The 15,988-nt window shown below is 37.2% G+C and overlaps 1 protein-coding gene across 2 annotated transcripts in view; it reads right to left on the bottom strand.

Annotated features, from left to right (window-relative positions):
- Window positions 1-7,241, bottom strand: part of LOC124368756 (potassium voltage-gated channel protein Shal) — a 436,395-nt gene extending 429,154 nt beyond the window's left edge. For both annotated transcript variants that reach the window (XM_046826103.1, XM_046826104.1), the window contains exon 1: window positions 6,046-7,241. In XM_046826103.1, coding sequence (XP_046682059.1) covers window positions 6,046-7,160 — 1,115 coding nt within the window. In that variant the 5' untranslated portion in view covers window positions 7,161-7,241. The remainder of the gene's footprint in view (window positions 1-6,045) is intronic.
- Window positions 7,242-15,988: the final 8,747 nt, after the last annotated feature.

Below are 15,988 nucleotides of genomic sequence, written 5' to 3'. Positions count from 1 at the left end.
CTTTACAATTTTACAGAAAACTACGGTTCTACAAATCCCTTTTCTAATCAATCCTAATCAATCCGAAGTTATCAAGAGCTCTTAAGTTGTCCAAAGAGGTTAATAATTGATTCTAAATAACTGTTACTTATGAATAAAAAAAGCCTTGAGGATATTTACGCCTACATCATAAAATACCTTACCTCCAACATTTAGTATTTTAAATTACATAACTTTTGCTTTCTATAAGGGATGAATAGACAATTCTAAATACTAATTATGTATAAAGCTGTTACTTTCCACTTTAATGACGTTTTAAATGTAGTTTTCAAAACAGTATTTAAATGATTAGTTTCAAATTTTAAATTCATCTGATCCTGTCAATACTTTATTACTAGATTCTGGATTGCCGATCCCATGTGTTCTCTTACTATTTCTTCATGTTATTGTCATTGTTTGTTTTTAATGCAGAAGAGAATTTAAATGTATAAACGATTAGTTGTTGAAAACTAACTAATCGTTTATACATTTAAATCTCTTTTGCAACGGTAATACATTTAAATCGGTTTTGCATATAGATGTTCTATTAATTTTGTAATTAATAAGATTTGTCATAAAACTTTATTCAACAGACTTTTGAATTTTATTGCTTCCACATCTTGGTAAAAAACACTTTTTACTATGCCTTAATGTCTCAAACTATGCACCTACTCTAAAGAAGTCTCGATATCTTTGGCCCTCTCTAAATAAATAAACCATACATCTTTTCTATGTACTATTTCCTGTGTTAAATATTGGATGTAGTTTTTCTCATATTTAAAGTGTAATGTCTTGAGATTTTTAACTTAAATGTCTCATATTAATGTTATACAACAGATCAGGGGATGTAATAACAGCCAAAATATTGGTATAAAACTTAGCAATGTCATGTACGAGACCTTTTCTGTCATCTTTTGTTTTCTTTCTCAAGATAAAATTCCTTTACACTGTTTGTAAGGATGACATAATAATTTGGGGCAAGTTCGGTACAATGGGAGCATCTGTTTCTACTCGTGTACTCCTTCTAGTGTAAGAATCTCTGAGTAGTAACGGTTTTTTAATTTAAAACTTCCCTCTATCTCTCTATTTTACAGCTAAAATATTGAGTAGTCGCAAGCCGTAGTCACAACACCATACATTATTCAATACCCACTTCTAATTTCCAGTCAATCTCAATGATCACACGACAACCAGTATCAGTCTCACAAATAATTAGTGAGCTACACATAACCTTGTAAATACACACATCTTAACTCTCGTCAATCTCAATGATCACACGACAACCAGTATCAGTCTCACAAATAATTATTGTGCTACACATAACCTTGTAAATACACTCATCTTAACTCTTGTCAATCTCAATGATCGCACGCCAGGTAACATTCAATCTACAATTACACTACTTACAATGCATTAGTTCCATAATTGCTCTACTTACTGAATCGGACCTTGTCAATACACAATTCTAAACACTTGTTAATCCCAATGATCACACGTCCAGCAGCATTACTTCCATAATTACTCTATTTACTGAACCGGACCTTGTCAATAAACACTTCTTAACTCTTGTTAATCTTAATGATCACACGACAGTATGCATTAGTCCCATAATTACTCCACTTACTGAACCGGACCTTGTCAATACACGCTTCTTAACTCTCGTTAATCTTAATGATCACACAACAGTATGCATTAGACCCATAATTACTCCACTTACTGAACCGGACCTTGTCAATACACGCTTCTTAACTCTCGTTAATCTTAATGATCACACGACAGTATGCATTAGTCCCATAATTACTCCACTTACTGAACCGGACCTTGTCAATACACGCTTCTTAACTCTCGTTAATCTTAATGATCACACGACAACAGTATGCATTAGACCCATAATTACTCTACTTACTGAACCGGACCTTGTCAATACACACTTCTTAACTCTTGTTAATCTTAATGATCACACGACAGTATGCATTAGTCCCATAATTACTCCACTTACTGAACCGGACCTTGTCAATACACGCTTCTTAACTCTCGTTAATCTTAATGATCACACGACAACAGTATGCATTAGTCCCATAATTACTCCACTTACTGAACCGGACCTTGTCAATACACGCTTCTTAACTCTCGTTAATCTTAATGATCACACGACAGTATGCATTAGTCCCATAATTACTCCACTTACTGAACCGGACCTTGTCAATACACGCTTCTTAACTCTCGTTAATCTTAATGATCACACAACAGTATGCATTAGACCCATAATTACTCTACTTACTGAACCGGACCTTGTCAATACACACTTCTTAATTTTTGTTAATTTTAATAATCACACGACAGTATGCATGAGTTCTATAATTACTCTACTTATTGAACCAGACCTTGTAAATACAGACTTCTAATATATCGTGCACTTTGTGTTTACTGTGACTATCAGCATTAGTCACACCCACTGAGTGTAGTGCCCGTGATCTTGTTAATACCGACATAAAAGCTATAGTTAAACGCATTGTGTCCGCGGTAGTCCGCTTTATTCCTGCTGCCTCTAGCCTGGTAAATATCGACTTATAAATTGTATAGACTACACATGCAATATTTAAGATGATATAATATACCATGCATTTGGTCCATGCACCATTTTAACATTTATATATAAAAAACTATTTTTTTAGTATAATTGGAGTCAGTTTTCTAGTACTGAATGCAATTAATTAGTCTGTAGTTTGTTACACAAATAAAATTGTTAGATCCTTGTATGTGTTTCTTAAGAATAAATCAAATATGCCATCGTATACAGGTCAGTATGCTTTTTCAAATAAGTAGTGTTATTGTTCATATGATACCTTTTCTGAAGAGTCTTATTTTGAAGGATGTATTGTGTAGTTATAAGATAAAGAGAGTACTATCTAAAGAGATGTCCACCCACAATATCACAGCAGTACAGTAGTTACTTGAAGTGATGTAACTGTAAACTAATCTCTACTACCATGTGTAAATGGCTTCCTTGCAGTGTCTGCCACATTACTGCAGGGGATACAATAAAGAATGTCTTATGCTACACGGCTAGTTGGACTCAATAGATACGTAATATGACGTTATTTGGGTTTTATTACTCCATGGCTAGACTACTCAATATATTTATACAACGCTGTATAGACTACAATCTAAGGCTACAGGGTTAGTTACGCCACATTGTAGAACTCAATTGTTAAATCGCATTAACACTTACTACAGCATGTTTAGACTACAAAGTTAGAAACTACAGCGATATTTATAATTAAGTATTACTTATGGTACATAATTATGTAGGCTCAATAGTCAATACGATTGCGAAGTTAATTAATTTCCGCATTTATATTACTCAGCTAGATATCTGAAGATGTATTTAAACTACATAGTTGGTTATCTATACAGTTAGTTAGACGATAGAATTAATCATGTACTAGGTTAGACTACAGACTTACTCGGACTTCGGAGTTAGTTGTACTAGAGATTTAGCTATCTAACATATTTTGTAACCTCGTTTACTACTGCTACTACTACATGGATATTCCTTAAAATTTTCAATAAGTTCTTAAAAACATTAAAAGCCTAATGTTTAAGGAATGGCTATGATTCATAGTACTGAAGTTCTTAATTGCGTGATTTGTAAAATAGATTTTTTGAACGACTGAACCTTTATTTAGAGTGCCTTCATTTGCTATTAGTGAATAACTTCTCTTTCAAAGGATTAGTTGACCTAGTGAGCGCTAGCACTCAATCTACACATCACTTACATCCATCTTTCCATGAATTACTGACCAATGTCTAACATAGAAAAGAAATAATGTAGACTAATACAAAACTGAAATCTCTCATTTATAATTTAGGTCAATGATTATTACAGGTGCTTTAAGCATTTAAACTTTCCCGTAGTCTTCTACTTTGTTCTACTGACAGTAATCACTCAGCTACCTTCAGTAACTGCTAACAATTAAAATGTTACGGTTACACATACATTTAGACTCTCCGGTAACAGTGATTTTGTTTGTGATGTTCACAGTACATCTGATTGTCGAGTAACAAGCCCACAAGTAGACGCTGATGAGGGGTATAGTCAGGAACCTATTTTCTAGTGATAAGTCGTGACTATGAAGAACTATGTAGAAAAACATTAGTATGACGGACTGAAAGACCAGGGAAGTGAAGGTCCTTTCATTCATCTTCTTCAAACAAGTGCGGAAATCGCTAGACCTTCCATGATAAAAATTACCTCATCGAGGTTAGTATTGAAAATACTTCTCAACTAAACGGTATGTGCGTATCGTCGTTTGGGTGTGTACTGTGGTAGATCTATGTTTAATTTTTCAAGGTTTTTAGTTCCAAATGATGTGTTTTGCTCATAATCTTTTATTTGGAATGTTCAGATGTTGTTGTGTTAACGCAGTGTTTATTTATGTGTTTAATTTAATCAATGCTAAACCTTATGTTTTTGTGCTTGACACCTGAGGGAGAGAACACTTGCCAATACCTCGAAGTGTATTGCCAACCTGTGTTTTGTGTTAACGCAGTGTTTCTTTATGTGTTTAATTTAATCAATGCTAAACCTTTATGTTTTTGTGCTTGACACCTGAGGGAGAGAACACTTGCCAATACCTCGAAGTGTATTGCCAACCTGTGTTTTTGTGTTAACGCAGTGTTTCTTTATGTGTTTAATTTAATCAATGCTAAACTTTATGTTTTTGAGCTTGACACCTGAGGGAGAGAACACTTGCCAATACTTCGAAGTGTATTGCCAACCTGTGTTTTTGTGTTAACGCAGTGTTTCTTTATGTGTTTAATTTAATCAATGCTAAACCTTATGTTTTTGTGCTTGACACCTGAGGGAGAGAACACTTGCCAATACTTCGAAGTGTATTGCCAACCTGTGTTTTTGTGTATGTGTTTTACTCAGGGATTGCGTGTAAAATTAAAACTCAAAATATAAGAATAAAAACAGCTGTTATGTTCCCTACAGTTTCGTCTTTGAGTTAGCAATATGTGTTTTAAAATATATGGAATGAAGTCGTAGATATTGTACGCAATGCAACCGATGACCATAGCGATACTCACTGAAGCCCTAGTTACTTATTTGCCTCGTGTATTACAGCATGATTATCGTAATACATCGTTGCATACATTACCAAAAACGTATCAGTTGTTTCTTAAATGACATTAATCTGTCACTTGATTCTTCGTTAATTAACTTAATTCAAACATTGGTAATATTGGTTTCAAAACTGATGCACCACAGTGTATTTACTATTTTCGTTTTGTTCTGGTAGTTTCCATGGAATAATACACAGTAGCCGAGTATGTTTATATCTTTTTAACTATGTATCTTTTGTGTTATCATTTCTTCAATTATAACCTTTGTATCCTCCAATCCTATAAGGCAATCAAAATATTAGTAAATCTATGGACACTGAATGTATTTATTCAAATTTCTATATTTAATAAATGATATATCATTTGTCAATTTGTAAGAGAATTATGTTTATAAGACAAGAATTCTTTATGTCAAAAAGTAAATTGCCAAAATTCTTGTTGTATAGAATTTCTATTTCCTGTACGTTTATCTAAAGTCTACTAGCGTATATAGTTTATTATTATTCAAATAAACCTATTTTATAATTCAATAAGAGGATTAACTTGCCAACATATGGATACATTTATAACTATTATTTTACTACAATTAAGTCTTCTTAGATACTGAGTTCTTTTATGATAAAATGAGCAAAGTAATATATTGGTATAAAGATGTGTACATCATATTTTTATTTATTTTTAACCATGCATTCATGAAGCATCTCATCGTCGTACTTATGTTAATATTCGTTGTTTTCAGTTGAAATACGAATACTAAAACTACATTCAAGGAAACTACATAAGATTTGGATTTAGTGACCTCTTTTCACTGAAATTTGATCTATAGCCACTATTTGCACACATTAAATTCTAGGCTTAAACGGGCTTTGTAAAACAAATACGAAGTACATGACTCACCCTAACGTCGTCATCGTCACGATGGTATACCAGAAAGCAGCAGGAATGGAAGTGAAGTTGGTACCGTCCACATTTTTCTCCGCATAAAACATAACTGTTGCAAATATAATTATAGCCATCGCAAGAGAGAAGACGAGAAACCCGAGTTCAGAAGCACAGGATTTAAGAGTATAACCTAGAATACGCAGTCCTTGTGAGTGCCGTGAAAACTTGAAAATACGAAAGACGCGGAACACTCTGAGAGTGACGAAAGCGCCGGAGACGTCGTCGTTGTCCGTGATGCCGAGGCCGATGTAGTAGGGAAGGATGGCGACCACGTCGATGATACTCATGACACTCCGCACGAACTTGCACCTGTCAGGGGCCGCGAACAGTCGCAGCAGGTATTCCGCGGTAAAGATCATCACACAAGCCGTGTCCAGACAGAAGAACACTATCTTATATCGCTCGCCACACGGCAGAGTACCCGCACGTCCGGGCCTGTGGCCGCACGGCACCGTCTCTACCACGTTGGCCATCACTGACACCGCGATGAAGAAGCCCGTCACGTAGTAGAACACCAGGGCCGCAGTCGAGGTGTGCGGGTTCTCGAAGGCTCGCCACATCTTCTGCCTGATGTTGGTCAGTTGGGGGAGGTTCTGGTCGCCGTTCTCCGACAGCTTGTCGTCCATCAGTCGCTCGGCGTTCTCCCTCTTGCGGTCCCTGTAGTCCTCGTAGCAGCAGTCCCCGATCACGTCCGGCAGGATACCGAAGAACGCCAGCTCCTCGTCGTAACTCGTGAGACATTCGTGTTTGGGGTAATGCAATTTTCCCGTACGATAATAATTGAGAATGTGTCGGAAAATGTCCGGGTCCCGATCGAAGAAGTACTCTTTGCATTCCTCGTCGAAGAAGAACTCGCGTTCGTTGGAGCCCAAGAGCGTGTCGGGGTACTTCTCGAGGGTATTGCGCCAGGTCTCGAACCGACGGCCGGAAACGTTTATGAGGAGTTTCTCGTCGTCGGCTTTCCGCCTGTCTTTGGGTATGGGAGGCGGAGGAAGTGGGTGAGTGGCGATGGGCACCCAACCGATGGCCGCCGCCCGCGCAAAGGGCAACCAAGCGGCGACCGAGGCCATACTGTGCGGTGGAATGGTTACTGGTACATGGTGTCACGTCCCTCGCCACGGCACTACCATACTGCCCGCCACATTCCTACTAAATTGATTTTCCCCGTGGCTCTGAACTGCAGAACTCGGGAGCCGTCTGGCGGCGCGAGAGAGAACTTCCGTTACCAGGGAGACGGTGACGTCGAGTCCTCCCACCACCCACCTCCCGCAGACACCCGCTTACACCGTTTACTACACTGTCGCTGAACGGCCCGTGTCTCATTGTTGGAATCCGCTTCGAGTCTTTACCTCTTCAGATAATCTGTACGCTATGGTTCAGTTAACATCCTGGTAAAATTATAAATGCGAAAGTGCTTTTGTTTGTTTGTATAACTTTCACGCGTAAACTATTCAACCGATTGTACATGGACATTCTTACGGTCCCTGAGATGAATATACGGCTATTCTTATTTCATGAACTCCTCTGGGCTACGCCCCACTGGCCTTAGCAGAAATCCCATCTTGGTCTCTAAAATTGTGTAATATAAAAGAGCCTGTTGAATGTAATAATTCTGTGTGATCATTGTATTATGACAGCTCGGCCATATATTTTTAATTTAACATTTATTTTCAATTTGTTTACATTTTATAAAGTTATAGCATAAAAATATCAGCGACATTCTAATTTAAACATCGGGGCAACAAAGCAAACCAATTCATATATTTTGGATTGTACCTATTCTGGATGTAGGCCTACTAAATTGGAAATGTGCCTATGGGAGAATTGCCAATTAATTTGCCAATTGTATTGAACTTGGCATTGAGGGAATAAGAGGAAACACAAAACAATACAAGAGAAAATCGTCGAGGGGACATCGCATGTAAATAAAGGCATTTTTCATTTCATTTCATTTTCATTTCATTTCATTTCATACATTTCTCAGCTGATGTCAACCTTAACACCAACACTCCGGAAGACTGCAGCACATTTCGTACGCTGAAGCTTTAAGAAAATACGCTGTTCTAGACAGTGGCGATAAGTCCGGATCTGCTGCAGCCGTGCCACAGGGAGTTAGCATCGGTCAAGCTGGTTCGATGTCACCCGGAGTCGAGAGTCTTGCTGGTGCCAAAGAGGCCTCCTAGCACACATCGCCAACTATACGACAGACCACTTTGTTAGAGAGACAACTTTTCGACAAAGGGTTAAGTTATCCAACTCAAATCGGTGCAAACAAAAAATATGCAATAATGATTCATTACGAATGCTTCATCAAAATGCCCAATTAGCAACTAACAAAATGGAAGAACTTCAACTTATGGCTGAAGACCTGAAAACAGATATTCTCGTTGTAACCGAGAATGGTTTCAACAGCGAAAATATTGCTCTGTGCAAAATTCAAAATTACAAATTGGCAAACGCATACTGTAGACAGGTCTCTAAGGAAGACGGTGTTGCAATTTTCTTAAAACAAAATTGTATATTCACAAACTTTACAATCAAAGAAACGTCTGAAAAACATTCTGAAGCAGTCGGGATAAAACTTGAAACAAACAAATCAAAATTAGTTGTCGTAGGAATATACAAGTCTCTTGGGGGAAATGAAGACGTTTTCTTTTCTAATTTAGAAGCTTTACTAACGGACCTAGGTAAACAAAACAAAATATATTCTGATGGGTGATTTTAATGTTGATGCACTAAACAAAAATCACCCATCTACCAAGCGTTTAATCTATTTGCTAAGGTCATTTGATCTTGAACTGTTAGTGAAATCTTCAACGAGAGTAACCGCTAACACACAATCGGCTATTGACAACATTATTACTAATATCTCTGATGTCGCAGTGTACGTGGTAAATTCAGCAATCTCTGACTACTATGGCCAAGAGGATATAATCAGAGGTAAACTAGTCAAAAATAGAATTAAAAATTCCAAAAACAATAAGAGACACAGGTCCAGTAAATATTGTTGAAATAAGGCCAGGAAAGAACTTTACTGTGTGCAATTTATATATGGATTACATCTGTCATAATGTAAGTATTGAAATGTTTAAGTATAATTTATGTTGATTGTAGTTTTTAATTTTCAATAGCAATATCTATATCTTTACAATTTATAAAACTGTAATGTGTGTGTGAGTGAGTCAGTGAGTGTGTGTGTGTGTGTGTGTGTGTGTGTGTGTGTGTGTGTGTGTGTGTGTGTGTGTGTGTGTGTGTGTGTGTGTGTGTGTGTGTGTGTGTTTAGACTCCTACAATTGTACTAGTTCAGACCTAGGAAAAAGTAGAAACAAAAGGCGCTCTTTCAGGGACTCCATATTTCAACGCCAAAACGGGTTGACAGATGCGCCGAATCAACGACAAACGAATGCAAATTTTCTAAATAAAAATTCCCTCTGGCTGCTACATCAAAACGCCCAATTCGCAACCAATAAGCTCGACAAATTGCAACTCGTCTGTGAAGAACACAACACAGATATACTTGTCGTGACCGAAAACGGGTTTAAAAACAAAAACATTGAACTCTGCAAAATCCCAAATTTCGGGCTTGCCTCTTATTGCAGACAAATATCCAAAGGAGGGGGAGTCTCGATTTGTCTAAAAAACAAATTCAAGTTCACAGTTTTTCAATCAAGGAAACAGTGGAAAAAATGTTTGAAGCAGTTGGAATCAGAGTTAACATCAACAATTCAAAAACATTCTTTGTCGGTATTTACAGGTCTCCCAATGGAAGAGATGGTGTTTTCTTTTCAAAATTAGAATGTATACTGACAGACCTGACCAACCTTCAGCTGAACTATGTCCTGATGGTCGATTTCAATGTCGACGCGCTGAACAACACTCATCCTTGCCACAATACGACTTGTCGATATGCTACGGTCCTTCGGCTTGGAGTTGTTGGTTAAATCTCCAAAGAAAGTAACACCAACAACACAAAACTGCTATCGACAACGTCGTCACCAATATTCCAAAAGTCACAGTGTCTGTGGTTAATACAGCCATCTCGGACCACTACAGCCAAGAGGCTATAATTATGGGAAAACAAATCGAGAGGGTGCCCAAAATTACAAAAATCATAAGAGACACAAGGCCAAATAACATTGCTCTCCTTAGTGCTTCTTTTTCAGAGGAACAATGGAATTTTCTAAATTTAAGAGAACCCGTAGAACATCAATTTCAATTATTTAATCATTGCCTTAACTACCATCTCGATCTATGCTATCCTACAAAAACAATCAACGTTTGCCTTAAAAAGGCAAACCGAAACGATCACGAAAGGAATACTGGTTTCGAGAGGAAAATTGAAATTTCTCTCCGAAATTTACCGGACTACTGCAAATGAAAATGTCAAAATTTATTTTCAAAATTATAAAAAGATTTATAGAAACGTGATCTAGGCGGCGAAAGCATATGATGTCTCAAACAAAATTCTTTCTTCTAAAAATGTTTCCAAAACTGTGTGAGATATCATTAACAATAAAACCAAAACTTCAAACAAATCAAAGTAAAAATTGGAGATAAATTGGTGCAAGATGAAGCCGAGGTTGACCATTAATTTAACGGATTCTTTGCATCTGTTGCTTGTGGTCTGGATCCTCGGTCATCTCAGCCCTAAGTTACCCAAACGCGAAGACAATGTTCTGCAGCATCTATGGTGTTAGCGCCAGTTCTTGAGAAAGAGCTAACCGAATCTATCCAACAATTCCCAGCTAAAAAAAATCAACTGGTCTCAATTCAATGCCCATGTGGATCACAAAAAAGTGTTCCCAACATATTGCGAGTCCCATAACTCAATTAATGAATTTGTCTTTCCAGACAGGAGATTTTCTCTCACTCCTGTAAATGGCTAAAGTAATTCCTATCTTCAAAAAAGATGATCCATATTCCACCAATAACTATCGGCCTGTCTCCATTTTGCCAGTTCTAAGCAAAATGTTTGAAAAACTCTTTTTGGTAAGAATGCTTGGATTTCTTAATAGTCACAACCAGCTGATGACCATTGGTGCTTCAGAAAGGGTAAATCGACGGTAGACACAGTCGTGAGTCTAGTTGAAAGAGTTGTAGAGGGATTAGAAAGTCGAAACCCCACCTTAATTTTGTTTCTCGACTTATCTAAAGCGTTTGAGTGTGTTGACCATAATACACTGCTTGACAACTAGAATCGCATGGCATTCGAGGAGTGCCTCTTTCGTGGCTCAGTTCATCCATAAGCCACAGAACCCAAGTGGTTCAAATATCAAATCAACTTTCAACACCAATAGACATGAAGTATGGTGTTCCTCAGTGCTCCATCCTCAGTCCAATTCTTGTCCTGGTCTATGTCAATGATATAAAGTCATCACTACTGCACGGGAGACTCGTGCAGTATGCTGATGACACGACTCTATAGTTTCAATGGAAAATCAAAGGAAGTGTTGGAATAACAGGCTTTTGTTGACCTGAATAACTGCGTCCAACACTTCCAAAGTCTTAATCTCGCAAAAAGCCTCAAAATCCATTTTTTTGTGTGAACTTCTCTTTAGGAAGTGGAGATTCTGGGTGTGGGCCTGCCATAATGTTCGCAGACTCCGTTCTAGAAGAAGCAATATCCACTAAACCCCTTGGAATACACCTTGGTCAAGGATTGACATGGAGTGTTCACATCAACTCAGTTTGTACCAAATTAGCCTCAGGCATTTATGTTATGAGGTCTTTAGCCAAATACTGCCCGAGTTAAGTACTGATGACGGCATATTATGGTTTGATTTACCCACATCTTACCTACGGATTGGCTTTGTGGGGCTCTAGTGCAAACAATCAATTTTTGAGAGCCTTGAAACTTCAAAAGAAAGCGATTCGAATCATTGGGAACATTTCAGAGAGTCGTGCCGACCAGCCTTCAAAAACTTAGCCTCAGGCATTTATTTTATGAGGTCTTTAGCCAAATACTGCCCGAGTCAGGTACTGATGACGGCATATTATGGTTTGATTTACCCACATCTTACCTACGGATTGGCTTTGTGGGGCTCTAGTGCAAACAATCAATTTTTGAGAGCCTTCAAACTTCAAAAGAAAGCGATTCGAATCATTGGGAACATTTCAGAGAGTCGTGCCGACCAGCCTTCAAAAACTTGCAATTGTTGACTCTGCCCAGTCTCTAAATAGTGGAAACTGTTTCATTCTGTATGTCCAAATGTACCTTGATGAGGGGCTGTGACTTGCATGGATATGAGACTACAGGCAGAGACAACTACCGTTCTGGAAAACACAGACCGGTGGTTTATGAACACTTGCCTTTGCAAGCAGGTATCCATTTTATCAACAGATTGCCAGCTTCCATTAAAAATGCACCAACGCCTAAGGCGTTAAAAACCGGTCTTAAACGCTTTTTAGCGTCAATGGCATTTTATAATGTCGGCGAGTTTTTGGCATGTAACTGGGAGACCACCCATTTTTAAAACAGACCCTGGCGTTGAAAATGGTAAAAATAATTGGCGAGTGACTGGAGTGAATGAGTGCAAAATTTTTATGTGTGAATGTGACACTGTGGTATGATTGCAAAATTGTATATTAAATGGCTGACTTTCACCATATAATGTATATTGTTTACGGTAATAAAAGATTTGAACTAGAATTTGGTACTCTTAATAATAAACATTGGAAAATGGGTACCTGTCTGATGCTTGATATATGAATAGTTCCATTTTAAAAAATATCATAGGATCCTATCGTATTACACCACACGTGATTTCACTAAGTAAGCTATGAACTTCGACTTTGGAGTTTAAATTGGTCTAAAATAGTTCAAGTGTTACTGAAATCCTGGGATCTATTCAATCAAATACACGGAATGTTGCAATTGCGGGCGTAACCGTGGTTAATTGTTAGTGAACTATAATTTAACATCTCATACATCTGAGGTAGTTTTGATCACACCCACAAAAATAAAAATTTGACCGAATATGCGTAGTATATATTGTAACGTTTCGGCGCCATACGCTTATGTTAGTCTTCTGAATTATAATTGTTACATTCGTTATAACAATATTGTCCAGTCCCCATGGCTAAACCCTTAATTCGAATATTTTATAGTTTAAATTATTCAAACAAACCATTCTCATTTCACTTAACTCTAAACACACGCGTGAAATAAACATGTCAAAAATATACGATCTAACTGGTACATATGCCAGCTCTAAATGGGTTTACTCTTGCAATGACAAAACGTTAGTACTCGATTTACATTGTTTCGTTTCATTGTTTCTCTGAGAATTTTAAATGTATTCAACTAGTCATAACTTTCAAGCACTAAGACCATATTATTGCAATAAATTGATTCCTACAATTGGTAAGAAAATTGTGCATCAAAAAGCACATGTCGTACAGTTATGAAATTTAATTTGTGTTTATAATGTTTTTTATTAAATATTAATTCAAGAAATAAAATAACTGAAAAGGGTATTGAAAACCATTTATCATTTTGTTCCTTTTGCTATGTAGAATATCATGTGTGAAATACCACGGCTATAATTATAACAGTGTTATAGTTTTAGCACTTAACATTTCAAAAAAAACGTAATAAGAGTTTGCGTAATCTAATCTTGGATTTTCTGGGGAAATGATTTTTGCATTTTCGATGTTAAGCATATACTTATTACATTATTGATACAACCATTTTATTCAAAATAATCAATAAGATAGAATAATTATTAGTCTGCATAGCAGTCACCATCCTTAAATATCATCAATATATCATGATACCTAAATATTTCCTGGTGCTTCAGTTTCGGTTTAACATCAGTTGTTTCAAGATGGCTGTCCACATCTAGGCCGAAATATGTCAAGGATGTAAACGTTTAAGCGATGTTTCGCCGCAGGGTGAACCAGAGAACAGACGATAGTTATGGCACCGTCCGCACTACGATGTGTTGACAGTTTGGCCTCACGGTAGACTCAATTTAGCTGTTCCTATAACATACAAATGCATATGTTAAGTATACCATAGAAGTTGAACAAACAGTCGTTTACCGTTTTTGGTACGTAATGACAATTAGGAAGTCAAACAAGAGTATAAGACATTCAGTGTAACAAACCATCACACACTCCACCATCACAGTGTAAGAAACCTCATCATCATCCAGTCGAGACCTTCGGATTATTGAATGGATGAATTAATCGGCCAATCTATATAAATATTATATTATCTGATATATATCAGATAATATAACTGGAATGCAGAGAAGAGGGCATAATACTAAACATTACAGGAAAATGGTGTAATACAGTACGGATTAATGAAGGTTTAAAAATATAAAATAACTAATTACGAAGGTTTGCGGCAAGTGCCACTATAGATTTGAATTTGGCGTGTAATTCATTTGATTATGATTTTTTAAGCCGCGAAAACTATAGCCAGCTGCAACGACCTTTAGGTCAATTGGAGCCTCCTGCTATCTGGAATTCTACTGGACAGGTTCTGGTAGGATGATTCCTGCCTAGGTTAGCTAGCGGATAGCGGAGGTTGTGTCTGAGTCGTTGTGCGGCTATCGTGTAGAGTAGGCCGGGTAGAAGTGTATGTATATGGTCTAGTCTTGAGTGTAATAGTTTGGGAACTTTCGAAACAGATTATTAGTTTATCTTTTCCTCATCAAAGCTGGTTGGGTTTGGATAGGGGAAATCTAGTGGCGGATCCACGGTTAATAATTAGTCCTCTGGAAAGGTGCCTCTTCGGTCGCGGCGACACGAGGTTGCAAGTTAGGTCGCAGAGTATACAGCAAAATCTAATTTAAAATATAAAACGCACAAAACTGGACTATCTCCATACATAAAAGAACGACTTATAAAATAGGGAGGAGACTAGTTAGACAAAAATATAACTGTATTTTTGATAGCTCAAAATTTAAAGAACTGTTTCAGACTAATAAAACATGTCCACTTGTACGCCTGGAGTCTACTCAGTTCCATAGTCGTTGCTAAGTCTACTGTGAGGAACGAGTGAGTGAACACATTAGACACATGAAACATCAGGATACTATACTATACACATGATACCGTTCATTCCAGAAATTTGCGTGTCACAACGCTCCGGTATGATTTGTTTATTTTAACCTAGATTGTAGTTACGTGTTAGGTTAGCTATTATCCTGAGGAATACATCAGATCTTGAAACGCAATTTGCTGATTTCTTTCATCACAGACCGATAGCAAATGTCCGGAAAAATGCCTATTTCCTTAACAGAACATAGTGTGAAATTGTCATAAAACTGGGACCGAAAGATACAGAAGTGTTATTGATCAGTGTTGGCCATTGGTCGTTGTTTGATGCGTGTGAGCCAATCACGATTAAGCTCCACCCATTTCAACTCATCTGTACAGGTGGATGTTTATTATTGGCAGGTCCTGTGTAACATATGTTAACAGAATATGGCTTTCCACCGAGATACCTAAATGTTTGAAAAATTGTATAGTATCAGAAATTTGTCGAAAAAATTTTAATGTAAGTTGGAATTGCAGTAAACTTAACTTCATCATGGTTCAGGGTGGAGGAAAATCTTAATGCACGAGAGAGTTGTCTAGAGGCAAAATGAGAATAGACTGCAGTAAGTAAAGAACAAGCATGAATGGATGAATAAAGACGATAAATTCAAAAGAAAGATAAAAGTAATCTACCGATGATCCTCAGCGCTAAAGGTGAAGGTTGCATAGAGAGATGTATAGCGTTGTATGGAGATGTACAAGGTTAAAACACATTAGAAGAAAAAAAGTAACGAATAATGGAATGAGAAGCCTTGCTACAAGTCTACGATTTGCTCCGGAGATAGTGGTTGGCACAGTGTCATTGTAATTAGTTTAAATTAAACTATGAAGTGTTAAATCGTTACTA

This window comes from Homalodisca vitripennis, chromosome X (genome assembly GCF_021130785.1).
Source record: "Homalodisca vitripennis isolate AUS2020 chromosome X, UT_GWSS_2.1, whole genome shotgun sequence".
NCBI classification, from domain to species: Eukaryota; Metazoa; Arthropoda; class Insecta; order Hemiptera; family Cicadellidae; genus Homalodisca; species Homalodisca vitripennis.
The sequence above is the reverse complement of the archived record's forward strand: the minus strand, read 5'-3'. Positions and strand labels throughout refer to the sequence as shown.